The 17894-nt window shown below is 36.1% G+C and overlaps 1 protein-coding gene across 1 annotated transcript; it reads left to right on the top strand.

Annotated features, from left to right (window-relative positions):
- The first annotated feature begins 2191 nt into the window (after window positions 1–2191).
- On the top strand, window positions 2192–17654 carry CHB3 (DNA-binding family protein). Its single transcript, XM_086441345.1, has 8 exons — window positions 2192–2913; window positions 3227–3747; window positions 11105–11746; window positions 12465–12631; window positions 13101–13888; window positions 14613–14812; window positions 16008–16465; window positions 17309–17654. Exons 1-7 carry the CDS (start codon window positions 2409–2411, stop codon window positions 16380–16382), a joined length of 3198 nt encoding a protein of 1065 aa, XP_086297471.1. The 5' UTR covers window positions 2192–2408; the 3' UTR covers window positions 16383–16465; window positions 17309–17654.
- Window positions 17655–17894: the final 240 nt, after the last annotated feature.

Genomic DNA, 17894 nt, shown 5'->3' with positions numbered 1-17894 from the left:
AAGATGTTGAAAAACTTCTTTATGATTGTAGTATCGAATCATGCTTGATCTTATAGTTTGAAGAAGATCACTTCGAACTACATAACTAATCACATTTAATGGGGGAAAAATAAGAGGATGGGAATAAATTTTTGGGGATCCATCATTGGATCAACGATAGCAATGCACATATACATTCATAAAATGGGAAATTGAAACCTCTTCCATACAGACCATGAAGGCAAGGTCTACTAGAAACACATGCAAACACATGAAGTGCAGCTAGTATATTAAGTTGGAGATTATAAAGACAATAAAATGTACAATAAGATATTTTTTTAAAGGTTGGGTGCAACTAGTCACTCCCTTCATGCTACCATACAACATTTCTTTCATAAACACCATACCATCAAGCCCCAAAATATTAATAGAAACTTGCCTAATGAGATAGGGATCGAGGGAACCATAAAAGGCAATCATTCCCGTAAACGTTGATGTCTATATCTTAGTTGTGAATAATCTTATCCCTAATGTCATAAGGTTTTGATCTACCATTACTGGATTCATGATTGATGTTGTCGAGTTCCTTAATGAGAATGATGTCATCACCTTAACCATAAATATCTACACATTTTTTTTTCCTTTCTTTCTAAACCTCTATTACTAAAATCTTCCTTATGAACTACGCCTTCTTTCATGGGCATCCGAAGCACACAATGGGTATCCTGGGCCAAGGGTTGACCATGAACTTACGACGCGCTGAAAATGTTGAACTCCTTAAAAGTAGAATACTATCATGCCACTGAGGGGTAATACAAATTTAAATCTCGTAGAGTTAAATTTCATTGTCTACCCATGACCACTATGAACCGAAGCTTCTTTTGTAGATGCTGCGACTTACTTGTAATGGCTTTGTTCCGAGCTAATTATTTTAAGTTGTATTTATTCCAAAGTAAGATGAGTGCCCTTGATTTTGCATATCTGAAGATAAGAGTTTGGTGTTCAAGTTCTTGCCATTGTCAAGCAATGAAAGTAGAATTGTTTACTGCACTCGTCATTGTTAAAACAAGAAGAAGAAAAAAAAAAAACTCTAGAGACCAATTAAGTAGATATAAAATTATAGTGAGCAAGAATTTGTGTTGCACCAATTAGTTTAGTTGATAAAGTATTTGGGTGATGATTCTAGAGACTTGGGTTCAAATCCCATCAACATCAAATTATTGATCTCATTAAAAACAAACTCACCGATAAAAAAAAAAGATAAGGGAAATTTACTTAAAGGACCCATGGCAGAAGGACTTTTTTTCTAAATAGTCCTTAGGTTTTGGGTGATCTCTTACTAGTCCATTTAGTAAACGCTTCTTCTCTCAATAGTCCTTGGATCTCATCTCAAGTGCATAATTTATTTGAAATATTGAAACTGCCATTTTCTTATCTTTTCACATAGTTAGGTTTGCAACAATCCTTGACCATGAATGACTGATGGGGAATGATATAATCTACTTTTGAATGTTTAGACACATTTTTTGGACTTATTTCGATGTTTCATCAAGAAAAGTGAAGAATAAAGTTGAACTCGTCAGTAATTAAATAGTGAACCCGACACCAAGTGGTGAATTCAACGCTATAAATGTGAATCGGAATTTTCATTTTTATCTTGAGTTCAATATTGGGTAAATTTCCTTGGAAAACCCAAAAATACATAAATCATAGTTGAAAATAAAAAATTACTGTTTAATCATAAAAAAATTCAAATCTCAAATTCATTCTTCATTTTTCTTAATAAAACATCAAAATAAATCTAAAAAATATGTCTAAATGTTCAAAAGTGAGAATATCATTCTCCATTTGTCATTCATGATTATACATCGTTGAAAATGATCGCATTGGCCGTTGGAAAAACCTAAGCATGTGAAGAAGATGATAAAAGGGTAGTTTGGGTATTTCAAGCACATTATACTAGTGAGAATTGAGATGAGGTTCAGGGACGGTTAAGAAAAGAAAAGTTTACTAAATGGACCTTAGAAAAATAGTACTTCTGTCAGGGTTCTTTTAAGTAATTTTCCCCCAATGGATGGAAGAAGACAAAAGGATACTTAAAAGAGGGTGTACCGTAAGTAGAAGTTGGTGTAACAATAGAAGGTCTCGAAATAAAAGAGTGGGTACATTAGGTGAGAGAGGTAAGTGATAAAGACGAGACAATAATGATAAAACCAGGACATTCTTGCTAAAACCAAAATATAAATGTTCCTGCAATTAGCGGAAAAGATCACTGTTCGTAGCATTCACGGCATAGAAGAAATCAGAGTGAGAGAGATGGAGTGGAGAGGAGACGAGAAGCAATTACAGGTCACAGCGACAAACTCTGCAAACAAATGCAATATTTCTCTATAAACGAAGACCAAAATAACACAAATCTTTGAAAAACGATGGAGGAGAAAGGTCGTGGAGCTGGCGCGCCACCATCAAATGCAGCCGCCGCCATCACCACCTCAACAAAGGCAGCAGAAGCGATTTTCGCAGAACAAGAAGCTCCTCGTAAGAGATTAAAACGAAAAGCGAACAACTCATCTGGAATCTCTTCAGCTTCTGCGAAGCGTTTCGCCAGAGAGAAATCCTTCGCACCTTTACCTCAAATCCGCAACGGCCCAGTCACCCGAGCTCGCCAATCACCTAATAAGTTCGCAGCCGCCGCCGCAGCCGCTGCTTCCTCAGCTGGCTCAGCTGTCTCTGCTACTGCGGTGACTCCACAGAATCCATCCGAGACGGTGCCGCTTCCGCGTGCTTATACGGATGGAGAAGTAACGGTCTTTACTCAAGAATTGAATTCTGTTAACGAGGATTTACAGGCGCCGTTAGAATCCGTTATAGATGCTGAGTTCGAAGCGATCAGATCTCGTGATGCTAACGCTCATGTTATCCCAACACCTGCAGGTGAGTGTGAAAGATCCAACACGAAACCCTAGTTTTTCATTTTTCATAATTTGTTTGCTTCGATATGGTTCTTTTCAAAATTCTAGGGTTTTGGTTCGTAATTTGGATCCTAATTCAATCACATTTTCTTGTTTATGTTTATCCCAATACCTGCAGCTGAGTTTCAAAGATCCAATTTGAAACCCTAATGTTTTATTTGTAATAATTTGTTTGATTTGATAAGGTTCTCCTCAAAATTATAGGGTTTTTGTTTATATTGATGGTCAAATCCACGAAAGGCTGTTTCTTTAATTTCGTTCTTTTAAATTTGTAGCTTGGTTTTCATGGACAAAAGTTCATCCAATTGAGGAACGAGTCTTGGATTCTTTTTTCAATGGGAAGTCCGAGAAGCGAACGGTTGAAATTTATATGGAAATTAGAAACTTAATTATGAAGAAATTTCATGCTGACCCTAAAACACAAATTGAACCCAAAGATTTGGAGGAATTATCGGTTGGAGAGTTGGATGCGAGGCAAGAGGTTATGGAGTTCTTGGATCATTGGGGTTTGATTAATTTCCACCCAATTTTGGAGAGTGATTCTGCTATGGATGATGCCAATGTGGATGTATCTTCTAAAATGGCTTCATTGGTTGAAAAATTGTATCGATTTGAAGAGGTTAAGCCTCGTCGTCGAGTGGGTCTGAAGGCATACTTGTCTACACCTGTGCCTCCTCGGTTGCTTCCAGAATCGGCTGTTGCTGAAGAGTTGAGGCCAGAGGGGCCTTCCGTCGAGTACCATTGCAACTCTTGCTCGGCTGATTGCTCACGCAAACGTTACCATTGCCAAAAGCAGGTTGGTTTGTTTCTTTAGAGTTAATTGTTTGAACTGATGATTTGTAGATGACTGCTTTGAAAGATAAAAAAATCAAGTTAGGGACACCGTGCATGCAAAATACGTTTGACAAACCAATTTTAAGTTGTTAGATTGCTTGAATAATTATTATGGTGTTGCTTATTTCATTTCAAGTGTTGGGTTTTCCTTTCAGTTATTGGCCAAGGGAGTGTGGGTTATTGTCTAATCTTTGATTGTAGGTTAGAAGTTGCCTTACCTTGGTGCATCTTGCTATAAAGTTAAAAAAAAAGAAAAAAGAAATCCCTCACGGACAACCCATTTGCAAGGATTCCCTTTTTGTAATCATCATGTTCAATGTTTATCATGAGATGTTATTTGAACTTTGAAATTGTTAGATGTTATTAATATATGTAGGGGGCATATATGTAATTTTTTCTTTTATTCATTAATATATAAGTGCCATGACTCTTAGGATAGGAGCCAAGTTTGAATCCTCCCACTTTTTCCATTCTTTTCTTTTTCTCGAAACCCTAATATGATTTTCTACATGGTATCTAGAAAGGGTTTTGGAGTCCTGCGATTTTCTCTGGAGGAGTTTTAGAACCCTGCGACTTCACTAGAATTGATTTCTCTATGTTTTTTGGAGAATTTTTGCAGATCTTGGCTATAAGGAATTCATGCCGAGGAGATTATTTGCCAGTAGAAAATCATTCACGAAAATATCTAAACCTCTGATTGTACTATTGATTATTAGGCAATCAGTTGTTTTATCATGGAGCAGAAGACTATCTTGGGTATATCTACTGATTTGGTTGGAACGCAAATGACTTTCATTCGCTTAAATGGAACTCAAATGCCTTCTATGCGCTTAAATGGAAGTAATTATATTTTGTGGTCAAAGGCGGTAGATAATGTTGTTAAATGGCACACACGACACTATGTGACCATCATAGGCTGTTCGCATATCGCATATGCGGTGAGATATTTAGCAAGATTTTTTTATTTGGGAAAAAAATGCATAAATTTTTTTAAAAAAATCAGAATAAATCTAAAAAAATTCATAAAAATAAATAATAATTAAACAATGCACAAATTTCATATTTTCTTTCATAAATCATAGTTTGTACACCAAAGCGTGCAAGTAAAAGATTAAAAATAGTCAATTATTGAGAAAAGTATTAGGTCAAAGAAATGTCTAAGTAACTAACTCTAATAGTTAGTTTGATACTCTACACAAACATCCATAATCCATTGTGGAACATCTCCACTTTGATTATTGTCGTCGTCGTCGTTGCTTTCATTCTCGTCGTTATCAGAGTCATCACCCTCCTTCACATACATGTCATCCTCCTCAGTCTCTTCTTCTTCAGATCTCATTAATTCTTCATCTCCTTGACTTTGTACTGCTTCATCTTCATCATCATTTTCTTATTGTATCTCATGCTTTTCATCACAACGATACATGGTCTCTTGTTTTTTTTTTCTCCCGGAAAACATGTTGTGGGTTGCAGATGAGTGTATGTTGTCAAGTTTCATCCTGATGGTACTGTTGATGGACTTAAAGCTCGGTTTATTGCTAAATGATACACTCAGACGTACGAGATTGATTATGCCGAGGTTTTTTCCCCAGTTGCCAAGATAACTTTTGTTCGGGTTCTTATTTCGTTACTTGCTATGTTTGGATGACTTTTGTATCAACTTGATATTAAGAATGCCTTCTTCTATGGTGATTAGCAAGAAGAGGTGTATATTGAGCAACCATCTGGGTTTGTTGCTCAGGGGGAGACTGACAAGGTGTGCAAATCTAGGAAGACACTCTATGGTTTGAAACAATCCCTGAGAGCCTGGTTTGAAAAATTTAGTAATGTAGTTATTGCCTTTGGGATGAAGAGATGCCAGATAGATCTCTAAATCTTCTATTTGATATCTAGCCAAGCTTTGATCTTTTCGTCTTTTCCTTCACTTGGACGAGTCCTGGCCCTTAATCGCACTCTTGATATCTTCTTGGTCGACAATGAGTATGGAGGTGGGAGAGGTGGTTGACCTTGGTTTGAGTCCTCCCGAGTCTGTTGTTATGATTAACCCTCTGGTTGGCGAGTTCGGCTCCTGCTCTCTATCCTCGGTTTTCTTTTAGGGGTCGTCTTGATTCACTTCCAGCTTATTGGTGATGTTGCCCGAGCTTTCCTTCTACTAGTTGGCTCGGTCCTTCTTTTCTGTTGGAGTTGAGTAATATGTCTTCCTATGTCGGAAGACTTGACTTTGAACTATGTTTTTTCACTTCTTCCTTAAGTTTGCTGATTCCTCTTTGCTCCTTACTGAGTTGACATTCTCCCTTTGTTCCCTTGTCTTTTTCTTCCTCTATTGTTGGCTATGGTTGGGCCACTCCGCCATTACGCTCTACCTCATCTTCCCCTTCACTTTATCTCACTTGGAATGGTAGTTCAAGACTTCTTTGTTTCTTAGTGACCTTTAAGATAATGGAAGGCAAGAAGGTTGAAGGATGGAACCCTGGTCTGGGGTCCTCTGATGATTTTGTTAGTACTCAGATGACAGAAAAACAGAGAAGAAGATAAAATAGTGAATGCAGCGGCGTGATTTTGTTTAATCCTGAATTGCTCTGACAAATCCGCCTCCCCTTGTTTTACTTCGAGTGGGGGTTTTATAACCCCATGGTTGAACGAATGTCACGATATAACTTACCTAGGTGTACAAGCCGAGTGGGTTATGAGTTGGCTAGTGTAGCTGATTGCACCTTTGGGTTTTGTTCCCACATTTCATTAATGTTGACACTTGAGTTTGATTAGAGGTGTCGTAGTGTATTAATCACTGAACTGATGTGAGCTGACCGTTTGTAGTTGGTGAGTCAGAGAACGTCGTTGTCAGCGTTCCCTTGATTTGTGCTTGTGGATTCTACATTAAATGAAGAGATTTAGCTTTATGATCGGATACTAATTTGTCTTTTAGTGTCACCTTACTCTTGTTCTGCTCGATCTTCCGATTATTCGAAACAATCTCTTGTGTTATCCTTGTTCAATTTGACTTCCCGACTGTTTGTGTGATTCCCCTAGTCAAGTTCTTGAATTCAAGCTCTGCCTTGTGGGCCTAGGCAGGGCACACGTCCTTATCTCAGAGTGTGGTGGAAATGGATCCACAAATTTGATAATGAGTAGGAAACTATTGTGATGGTTCAAATCTCCCCAGGGGTGGAAGATAAATGAATCTGGAAAAAGAGTCAACATTTGAGGTTCTAAGTCAAATTGTTGTATTCTTTGGTATGTAACTCTATTTTTCAGACCTTTCTAACTACTATCATTTTGGTTTAACAATTCCATCAAAACTTGCCTTTTTTGTTTGTTTGGCTGATCTTGATAAATTTTTAATCATTGATCATCTAATTTCCCTTTGTAAGAACATCGCGAATTTCCATACCATGTGTAAAATAGATTTGGGAAGTATGAATCTTCTTTCATCTACTGTCTGCGAATTTTATTTGGTCACATTTCCCCTTTTTCATATTTTTTTTTTGACTTTGCCCCTATGTTTGTTTTGAGCCTAGCATAGATGGTTGTGCCATACTTTTAACTAGAATCCATTGCAATTACTATTTGTTGGGGGCATTTGGAAAGAGAGATACTAGAGCTTTTGAAGGAAAAGAGGAGCTGAATGTCTACAAGCTGATTCAGATTAGAGGGAAAAAAACACTGAGGAGTTAGCTAAGGTTAGGTGCATTAAAGGCAACAACGAGGGAGTCTTGGTAAGAGATGAAGAAATTAGGGATAGATGGTGAGTTTATTTTCATAATTTTTTTTTTATCATCAATGAAGATTTATTAATTATGTGGTTGAGATGACCATAAGGATTACAAAGGCAGTTAAGATGGTGGGGTTAGTTTCTTAAATCATTAAATGAGGACAACCTGAGACTTTGGACCAACAAGAGATACATGGGATATTTGAGGGTATATACTTCTGTAGAATTATGGTCTCAGAAGTGAAAATAGCTCTAATAAAGATGAAAACAGATAGGACAACGCTTATGGGGTAACAAACAATCTAACTAAGAAACATAACACCTCTGTGGGACTAGGAGTAGATAGGTTTGGCTTAGTGAGAGAGAAATATGGAATACAAAAAAATTCTACAAGAAAGAAGAAGAGCTAAAGATTGTTGTAGTTGCAAATCTACTAGGGCTTGTAGACTAGGAGTAGATAGATTTGGCTTAGTGAGAGAGAAATATGGAATACAAAAAAATTCTACAAGAAAGAAGAAGAGCTAAAGATTGTAGTAGTTGCAAATCTACTAGGGCTTGTAGAGATTAGGGCCAAACACTTTTATGCAATTATACCACAAGAACATAGAAAGAAAAATCCAACACGTCTATGAGGTGTATGCAATTAAGTATGCTCCTCTTAAGGCAGAAACTTTGAACACTCTTTAAATAAGGCTTAAGGTGCTGAGGGAAAAAAGGGCATTTCTTTAAAGCATCAATACTTTTTTTTTAGAACAACAAAAATAAAAACCACCAAAATGAAGGGTGACACTGTACTATAAGTCAGGATGTGTTGGCATGTGGTGAAACATATTCGTGCCACTACCCTTCGATACTATGAAAAACTCTAAAAGCAATTATCTCTGTTACATAACTCAGAAAATAACTTTAGACTAACCTAAAGCCCTGCGACAGACTAGGAACTCTTATATCCAAACATGTTGAAATAGCCAAATTGATGTAGGACAACCTAGATTTGTTCGAGTCCAAGGTTGATATGCTTTAGGAAGGTTGGTGGGAAGGGTAATAAGGTGGTGAAGGAGAGAAAAAAAAATATAAAAAATGGTTTTAGGTTAAAAAGATTTATTGGCCATTTTCAGCAAGACGAATTGGGTATGTGAAGTGCAAAGTTTTGCAATAGGGTATTGTAACTAGGTATAGGGTAATCATCACTGTTTTTTTAACTAGGTATAAGTTATGGTCATTGATTGATCTAAAATAGAAAAAAAAGATGATGAAGAAGATAATAGAAAAAGATAGAAGAATTACTATAGTTTAAGGTCATTGTAAAATAGAAAATAAAGAAAAAGAGACGAAGAAGAAGATAATAGAAAAGATAGAAGAATTACTATCGTTTAAGGTCATTGATTGATCTAAAATAGAAAATAAAGAAAAAGAGACGAAGAAGAAGATGATACAAAAGATATAAGAATTACTATAGTTTAAGGTCATTTATTGTTCTAAAATAGAAAATAAAGAAAAAAAGACGAAGTACCTATATAAAAAAAAAACAGATGAAGAAGAAGATAATAAAAAATAATAGAACAACCATCGCAGGGATGGTTGAGTAGTAGACTTGGGTATCATTAGGTTTGCTCCCTAGTTGGTCTCAAGTTCGAATCCCACCAACTATATTCCTGTGGTGGCCACGCACTGGCTTGGACCAAGCAGGCACCAGCCATAGCCTGGGTGAGGGGCGTAGGGACTAGTCAGGATGCGCGCAAGCTGGCCCGAATACTATTCATTATCAAAAAAATAAAATAAATAATAAAATAAAATAATAGAAGAATTACCTTGGAATCAAACCAAGGGTTCTTAGAATCATACTAAGATGACTTCAAACTTCAGACCATATTCAATCACAGAAGAAATCTCAAGAAGAGAGTTGTAAAAATTTCTTTATTCAATAAACTGTGTGAAGTCAATTACATTAATCATATATATAGACTCGTGTTTTAGACTCTAAACTTTAAATAATTGATTTAGACATCGACGCTTTTGACCTTGTCATGCAAATTCCGTGTAGAAGTTATATCCTATTAGTTTTTTAATAATAACTTCTTCAAAAAACATTGGATTCACTAAATCTTGGGCTCTTGGGCTCGTTGGATGGGTAAATGAATAACCTTTCAAATGACTCGGAAACCAACCTAATAGTAATACAACATGTTTTGTCCCCCTCAAAATAAGGTCTAAAGAAAAACGACGTGAATAATACTTAAACTCATATTACTTGGGTGTTCCAACATTCTATTATGCCTTTGTTTCTTGGGTGGAGTTTCAGCATGTTTTCCATAAGGAAAGGTTATCTTTGGTCCGTCCTCCCTTTTGCAATCTACTGGGGATTTTGTAAGGAGAGGATCAAAAGAGTATTTCAGGGGAAAGAGAGGTCATCATATGATGTAATCCTGGATATTTTGGGACTGTTTTTTGGTTAGTAGGCCAAGATTTAGGAGGAGTGTTATTTGAAGATTTGGTCTTCAGATGGGATGTGTTATGTTCCACTTAGTCCTGGGCTGGTTATATGTTGTGCCACTTGTTTCTCTTTGATTGTTGTTTATTTTTGTTGCTTCTTGTACTTTTTGGGAGTTACTTCCTCCTCAGTTTTCATTAACGAAGATTTATTCTTATAAACGAAACTTGTAAAATAATCAGATAAACACTCAAAGAAAAACAACTAATCTAAAAATTAATCCTTACAAAATGAAGTGATAAAAAAATTATCTAGAGTTCTAGACCCAAACAAGCAACAATCTAAATAATTACAAAATTGTCATTGGAACCTGTGATTTTGGCTTGATTTATGTACTGCATTGCAAATCCAATTATGTAATCTCACAATAGGTTGTTGTCCTATTTGATTAGGCAAGAACTCACTTTAGTCATGTACACTTTGAGTATCTTGGGCTCATTGAATAGTTAGTTGAGTAAGGTGTCTTTTGGTATAAAAAATGAGGAGTTGACCACTTTTTGACATATGAAATATTATAAACACTGGGGGTTCTTGCGGCTGTAGTAAAAGCATCCTACACACGTCCTATGATACATGTGTATGTTGTAAGGATTCTTGATAATTTATATTGGGGAGTAGTAGAGGTCATTTAATCACAAAAACACCCTTATTTTAACCTGTTTGAGCAGGATACTTTCTTTTACCTGAAGGTTCCTGCTTGCTAAGTTGGTTAAAAGTCTATGAGTGTAGATACCATGACCTGGGTTCATAACATGCCTTCACCTACTAATTATTAATTATTAACCACTAACTTGCTTATTAAAAAAAGTATAGTTTCTTTTACTTCTGGGTTAGTGCTAGTATTTCTCTATAAAATTGCCAATCTAAAGCAATGAGGATGGATTGTATCATCCAAGAATGAACGGGTTCGCTTGGTTTATGCAATTTGATTTAGCTGACAAAGTGCAATCATTTAGGGATATTCTCTCCATTCTTTGCCCGCTACTATTTATTTACATTTTTATTAGCTTTTGACTGCATTTTTTGAATCTAGTAAAATGATCCTTTCCGTTAGAAAATTGGGATATAGTTCTTCCATTAATTCCTGTTCTCTGCTGATCATGTTCCTTCTTACAGGCAGATTTTGATTTATGTTCTGAATGCTATAATAATGGAAAGTTCGATTCTGGCATGTCTCCTACTGATTTCATTATCATGGAGCCTGCTGAGGTTCCCGGTGTAAGTGGGGGGAGTTGGACGGATCAGGAGACACTCCTTCTTCTCGAAGCCTTGGAGCTTTATGGTGAAAATTGGAACGAAATCGCTGAACATGTTGCCACAAAAACTAAAGCCCAGTGTATCTTACACTTTGTTCAAATGCCAATTGAGGATACCTTCTTGGAAGGTAAGGAAAATTTTGATTCCAATCCCCAAGGAATCACAGATCTGGGTTCAACCAATAATGATTCATGTCCTTCAAAAGATGCTCCTGAAACAATGGAGAACAAAATTGAAGCCAATAATAATGATTCATCTACTTTAAATGATACTCTTGAAACAAAGGAGAACAAGATTTCAACTAATGAGCAGCAATCCTCATCTCCCAAAGTCAACACGTCGGAAGCAAAGGATGCAAGTGAAGTAGTAGAGGTTGCTCAGGAAATGAATGCTAACTGTGCAATTAATGCCCTGAAGGAAGCATTTCAAGCTGTCGGTGCTCTTCCTGGACCTGGAGAGTCATTTTCGTTTGCTGAAGCGGGGAACCCTGTCATGGCATTGGTAAGTTGTCGACATCCCCATGAATGCAAATCTACAATTTAAAAAAAAAATTGCGATTAAGGCCCTGCTTGGTATGCTGCAAATCATTTGCAAATGCAAATAATTTTCTGAAATCAATTTTACTGGTGCTTGGTTACAATGCAAATGATTTGCACTGCAAAATATTTGCATGGATCACCTAAATTCTTAAGAAATTTCAACAAATGATCTGCAGCACGAAAAGTACCACAAATCATTTGCAAAATCACAATGAAATTTTTTATTGCAAAGATCAACCGAACTAAAAAAAAAAGATTCACAAGTGATTTCCCAATGAAGCCATAGTAAATCATTCATCTCAAATGATTTGTATTGTACCAAGTGGGGCCTAAATCATGACTTTTTTCAAAAAATATGAAGTTCTTGAAAAAAATATTTGATTTTTCAAAAAATTGTGATTTAATCGATAGTTTTTATGGAAAAAATACATTTTATTTTTAGCATATTTTTAATATTATCTTTTTAGTTAGTATATAAAATATATATTTCTTTTAAACATTTTTTATACTTCAAAAAAAATATATTTTTACATTTTAACTTATCCCATGTTTTCCTGACTTAATTGAGTTTTGCCAACTTTTTCAGAACCTTTCTCTTGCCTAATTATTCTCAAATCCTGACTTTGTCACTATGCTTGCAAGCTCATTCATCTCATTTGACTATTTTTTCTTTCCTGCAGGCAGCATACCTTGTAGGCCTGGTGGAACCTGATGTTGCTGCTGCTTCAGCCCGAAGTTCACTAAAAGCTATATCACAGGATACTCCTGGCATTCAGCTGGCTGCAAGGCATTGCTTTATTTTGGAAGATCCACCAGATACTCGGAAAGAACAACCTGGCTCTGAGAGGTTTGATACTTGGGGGCTGTAACTACAATTTAAGAGAGCTACTATTGACACCCCAAGTTTTACTTATCACACCCCCATTTCTTAAATTATTTATCACACCCCAATTAAAGATTAAAACACACCATTCAATCATTCAAAAGGTTTGGCCCCAATTATTATCTCAACATTATAACACTTGTCAAAACAATTTCAGTTGTTGTTTACAATTATTATTTGTTTTTTTGAAAAGTGTTGTTTACAATTATTATTAGGTTCATATGAAATCTTAAACCCAAAAATAGAACTCTAGAAAAAAAAAAAATTGAGAGAACTTCTATTGGCACATCAACTTTTACTTACTCTCAACCATTTGCTTATTTTCTTTATTTTTAATTGGGGTGTAATAAGTAAAAGTTGGGGTACCGATAGCAGTTCTCTAATTTAATGCCAGTTTGGAGTACTAGATCTGATCATGATATGGGATCTGCAGTGCTGATGTGGAAATGGTCGACGGGGAGGTTCAGAAAGATGAAAGCCAGAAAGAAGAAGACCATAAGTCAGAGAACCAAATGTCAGCAATGGATGGTAGTGATGTATCTAAGGATTGCACCGACGTGAAAGTTGACGACAAAGTTCCGAAAGAAAAGGATTTATTGGTTTCTCAAAATGATGAAAAAACAGAAAACCCAAATGTTGCAAAGGAATCGGATGATGTAGATGACAAAGAGGACGCCACATCTATTAGTGTGAAGAAATTGATCGATTCAGCATTGCCAGAGTCAGCCCAACCAAGTACTGTGAAAGAATCAAGTGACTTAGCTTTGCAAACGGAGCCCACACCAAGTTCTGCGAAGGAATCAGGTGATTTAGCTTCTGTGGAAGAGATCTCTCAATGTTCAGTGGTTCCAGGAGTAGTGGATATGGTGTCTGATTCAGTTCCTTCAATAGAGAAAGATCCTCCGCAAATAATTGCATCTGATTCAGTTCCTCCTGAAGAGAAAGATCCTCCGCAAACGATTGCATCTGATTCAGTTCCTCCAAAAGAGAAAGATCCTCCGCAAACGATTGCATCTGATTCAGTTCCTCCAAAAGAGAAAGATCCTGATTCAGTTCCTCCAAAAGAGAAAGATCCTCCACAAACAATTTCATCTGATTCAGTTCCTCCTAAAGAGAAAGATCCTACGCAAACAATTTCATCTGATTCAGTTCCTCCAAAAGAGAAAGATCCTCTGCAAACAATTGCATCTAAGTCGATTGTTGAAACTGGAGCAAACACAGGTTTGATGCAATGAGATCCTCCCTTGTTAAATTTGGCATATAGAAATGATGTAAATACTCTTCTGTATCGTGGTTTTAAATCTCGCCCGAGATCAAGATGATTCACCCGAGTCATCTCATGATTGTCCATGAACGAGGCGGATAGACATGGCATCTCACATCTGCAGAATCTTGTGAGATAAACAAGTTGACTCAGACAATATTTTGAAAATCTCGGCCGAGTCAATTGGGATTTTGTATGTTTTAATGAAAATGATTAATTTTTTTAGAAATTAAACATTTATTATCTAAATAAAATATGATTTGTTAATAAAATTATAATTATTTGCATATAAAATATATATGTATAAATTATTATAAACCAAGTTAAATGGTTTATCTCGTCTGAGATAAGTTGACTCATCCGAGACAACTCGGTCTCGTCCATGGACGAGACAAGATGTCAAACCGAGACTTGAAACCATGTTCTGTATGGGGTTTGAATGCGCTTGCCAAATGTTAATGGGCACTTTAGCCATTATTCTCGTCTTTCATTTCTTTATTTTCAATTGCACAAGTAAAAAAAAAGGATAACTAGTTGTCTTGAAATTTAGGTCCAGTCCAAGTTTTGCAATGGCCCAAGAGAAAAATAGAAACAAGTTAATTCAGCGTCTGATTTGCATTATGGGCCTTTTTTTGCCTTTTTTTTTACCACATTTATTTCATTTGTTACTATATTGTGCAGTTGAGGATGGTTCAAGAGACGAAAACCATAAAAGTAATGAGAGTTGCAACTTGTCAGAAACCAGAGATGATCATAATATAGACAGAGTAAAGCGTGCTGCAGTGGCCACACTCTCAGCTGCAGCGGTGAAAGCGAAACTTCTTGCAAATCGTGAAGAAGATCAAATCCGACAGCTTGCTACATTTTTGATTGAAAAACAGGTATTATCATGAGCAAACAGGCTCTAATTTGTAGCCATGAATACGTGATGTAGCACTGGATCACCTGCACTGTTATAAAAGGACTTCTGCAAGTGAGAATAGGAAGACTATAGTAATTCACAGAAATAAAAGGAAGATTTTAGTAAACTATTTTTTTATGGGTTTTGCTAACATGTGCCCTAGGGGCACACGTTAAGGTGCATTACATACACCTTGGAAATTTCATTTCCTACCAAAAATACCCTCAATTTTTTTTTAAAACCAAACATACCGTCAAATGCTATTGTCAAGGTGTATTTAATGAACCTTAACGTGTGCCCTTAAGGCACATGTTAACAAAACCCTTTTTTTAATTTACCATGTATAGGAATAATGTTCATCTAATTTTAGAACAATTTTCAGCAATTTCATTATGGAAAGCATTTTTAGTTGTTTCCTGTTATTCTTTGCAGGTTTAGAAGCTTCAATTGTTGTTTTGTTTTTGATAAGATACTAATTTGATTAGATTTTTTATATTTTCTTGGGAGTTGGTTATCTAGTCTATGATAGAGGTGAACATATGTTATCTAGCCAGCTGTTGATCGTTTATGAATTGACGGTTTTGGTTTAGGGCACTGTCTTTTATTGTTTTCTTTTCATTGGATTGGATGACTAGAAGTGCCTATTGAGGCTATAGGATTTGCCGAGTTTTATCTTTTCTCCTGGGTTATTTTCTGTGGAGTTCTCCCATTATCTACCTTATTGTGCTTTTCTATTTTTTTAGAGCTGCTATTGGCACCCCAAGTTTTACTTGTTACATCCCAATTAAAAAAAACATAAGTGAATGGTTGAGACTTGAGAATAAGTAGAAGTTGGGGTGCCAATAGAAGCTCTGTTTTTTTGCAATAATTAGATTTCAATATTTTTAAGGTTTAGGAGCTCTATATGAGCCTAATCCTAATTGTGGACAACTGCTAAAATTGTTTGAATGAATGTTACAAAGTTTTGTAATGTTGGGATGATAATTTGAGCCAAACCTTTGTAACATTTTAATCTTTAATTGGAGTGTCATTTTAAAAATTGGGGTGCCTATAGCATCACCCCCACTGGGTTTTATTTGGTCTTCATGCCTGTGAGGTTATGTTCTGCATTATTGTACTGCTCATCTTTTGTTCCTTTCTATTGAGTCTGACCGTAGAGTTTTCATCCTCTGCAGCTACACAAGTTGGAGACCAAGTTAGCTTTCTTTAACGAGATGGAAAATATGATAAAGAGGGTCAGGGAACAAATGGATAGATCAAGGCAAAGGCTTTACCATGAGCGTGCACAGATAATTGCAGCCCGACTTGGCTTACCGGCTTCCTCTTCCAGAGCAATGCCGCAATCATTACCTACCAACAGAGTTGCAATGAGCTATGCAAACTCAATGCCAAGGTCACTTCCAAGTATGAACTCTCAAAAGCCACCAATTAAGACAATGACGAAGACATCAGCTCCTCCCCCATCGACCTCATCTATTTCTAGTACTCCTCAAGGAGGTTCAATTCATCCTTTGCGTCACGACAAATTTTCTTCAATTGGAACAAATTAACGATCTTCTGTCAAGGATTACTTGCTGTAATTTTGTTCTTTCTTGTACGGTGGCTTTGCGGGGTCTACAGCCAATCATATCAAGTAAGCATTTATTGATTTCTTGAAAAAGCCGTTTTTATTTTTATTTTTATACAGGATTGCATTCCGGTCTTCCCAACCTTTGCATTGCATTCCGGTCTTCCCAACCTTTGCAATGCTTGCGGAGCGTATGCTGGGGCTTGGACCCCCAGCATTTGGTGGATTCTTCTCCCACCTAGAAAATTTTCTTGGTTAAAAGATACGTAACGAGGACTCTGTCCTACTAACTTGTCGCATGTTCTCCTTCTCATTTTCTCTTTTGTTGTAGGCCAACTTGTGTTTTTCTTCTTTTCTTGGTTTTAGTCAAAGTATCCTTGTAAAAGAAATGTTGGACATATGCGGACACTCGTTTCAAACAAATCTTAATTTATATACTTATCAAAAATAAATAAATCTTAATTTATTCTTACATTTTGTTTTCAATATTATTTTTATGGTTATAATTTTTAATGTATGCCAGCTTATTTAAATATATCTTTTCCCATATACTATACATGGCATTTTCCAGATTTTTTTAGAACATTTCTCTCTCAATTTATAGAATAAACTGTACGAATGAGTTGGCATATCAGGTTTGTTTGGTCAATGCGTCTGACACTTATTGTCGGTGATGGCACATGTTTTTTTCCAAGAGGTTTTAATTCATACCCATTTGGATGTTTGTAACTATCTTGCCACTTGTTCTTTGGATGATCGAAAGAATGGGAAGGGAAGTCAGCGAAACTTCTCAAGAAATATTCCACATTTTCTTGTTTCATATGTTCTGAATGATGCAAAGAATTATAAACTTTCTATAGTTCTATTTGTTTTTTATTGTTAATTTCCAATGGTGGGTACTGATTTCAGGTTTGGCTTCATCAGCCGAGATCTCTACATCTCTGCTCAAACTGAGTAAGAAACACAGATGGTAGGCTTCACATACTGTTAAAACTCTTGGAGCAGAGTCTAGTTTCCTTCGCTTTGGCACTCCTTCACTGACAAAAAATTCTTCTACAACCCGGGGATTTCCTCTAATTCCTTGCATTGTCAGAGAAAAAAAAAAGTGTTTCATGGGTTCAATTTCTCACTGTACTTGTCTCTTGTCAGATCAGCGACAGTTTTGCTTAACGTGAACCCTGTTGACTGTAAGTTTTACTGAACCTGTAATTGTGAGTATTTCTTTTCTGTGCTACTAATCAAGACTGCTGAGACATGCCTCTGCTCCAAATGAAAAATCCAGTTTATGGATATTAATGGACAAACATTAAATTATCTTATAAATTAATGTGGGTATTTTGATGTTGTAAGAAGCCTGGATATGTACCTTAGTTACTAAAAATCAAATTACACGACAAACTCTTCAAAAATTACCCACACATTTTATTTAAGCTTTTTGAGGGATTACAAGTGTTTTTGTCTCTCTTCCAAAAGGTATTTTTGGGTTTTTACACAT

This window comes from Akebia trifoliata, chromosome 4, assembly GCF_017979445.1.
Source record: "Akebia trifoliata isolate Shusen 1 chromosome 4, ASM1797944v1, whole genome shotgun sequence".
NCBI classification, from domain to species: domain Eukaryota; kingdom Viridiplantae; phylum Streptophyta; class Magnoliopsida; order Ranunculales; family Lardizabalaceae; genus Akebia; species Akebia trifoliata.
The sequence above is the reverse complement of the archived record's forward strand: the minus strand, read 5'-3'. Positions and strand labels throughout refer to the sequence as shown.

Coding starts and splice junctions, on each gene's coding strand:
- CHB3 (XM_086441345.1), top strand. CDS start 2,409: ATGGAGGAGAAAGGTCGTGGAGCTGGCGCGCCACCATCAAATGCAGCC. Junction 11,747..12,464: donor GGAACCCTGTCATGGCATTG/GTAAGTTGTCGA, acceptor TCTTTCCTGCAG/GCAGCATACCTTGTAGGCCT. Junction 12,632..13,100: donor GAACAACCTGGCTCTGAGAG/GTTTGATACTTG, acceptor TGGGATCTGCAG/TGCTGATGTGGAAATGGTCG.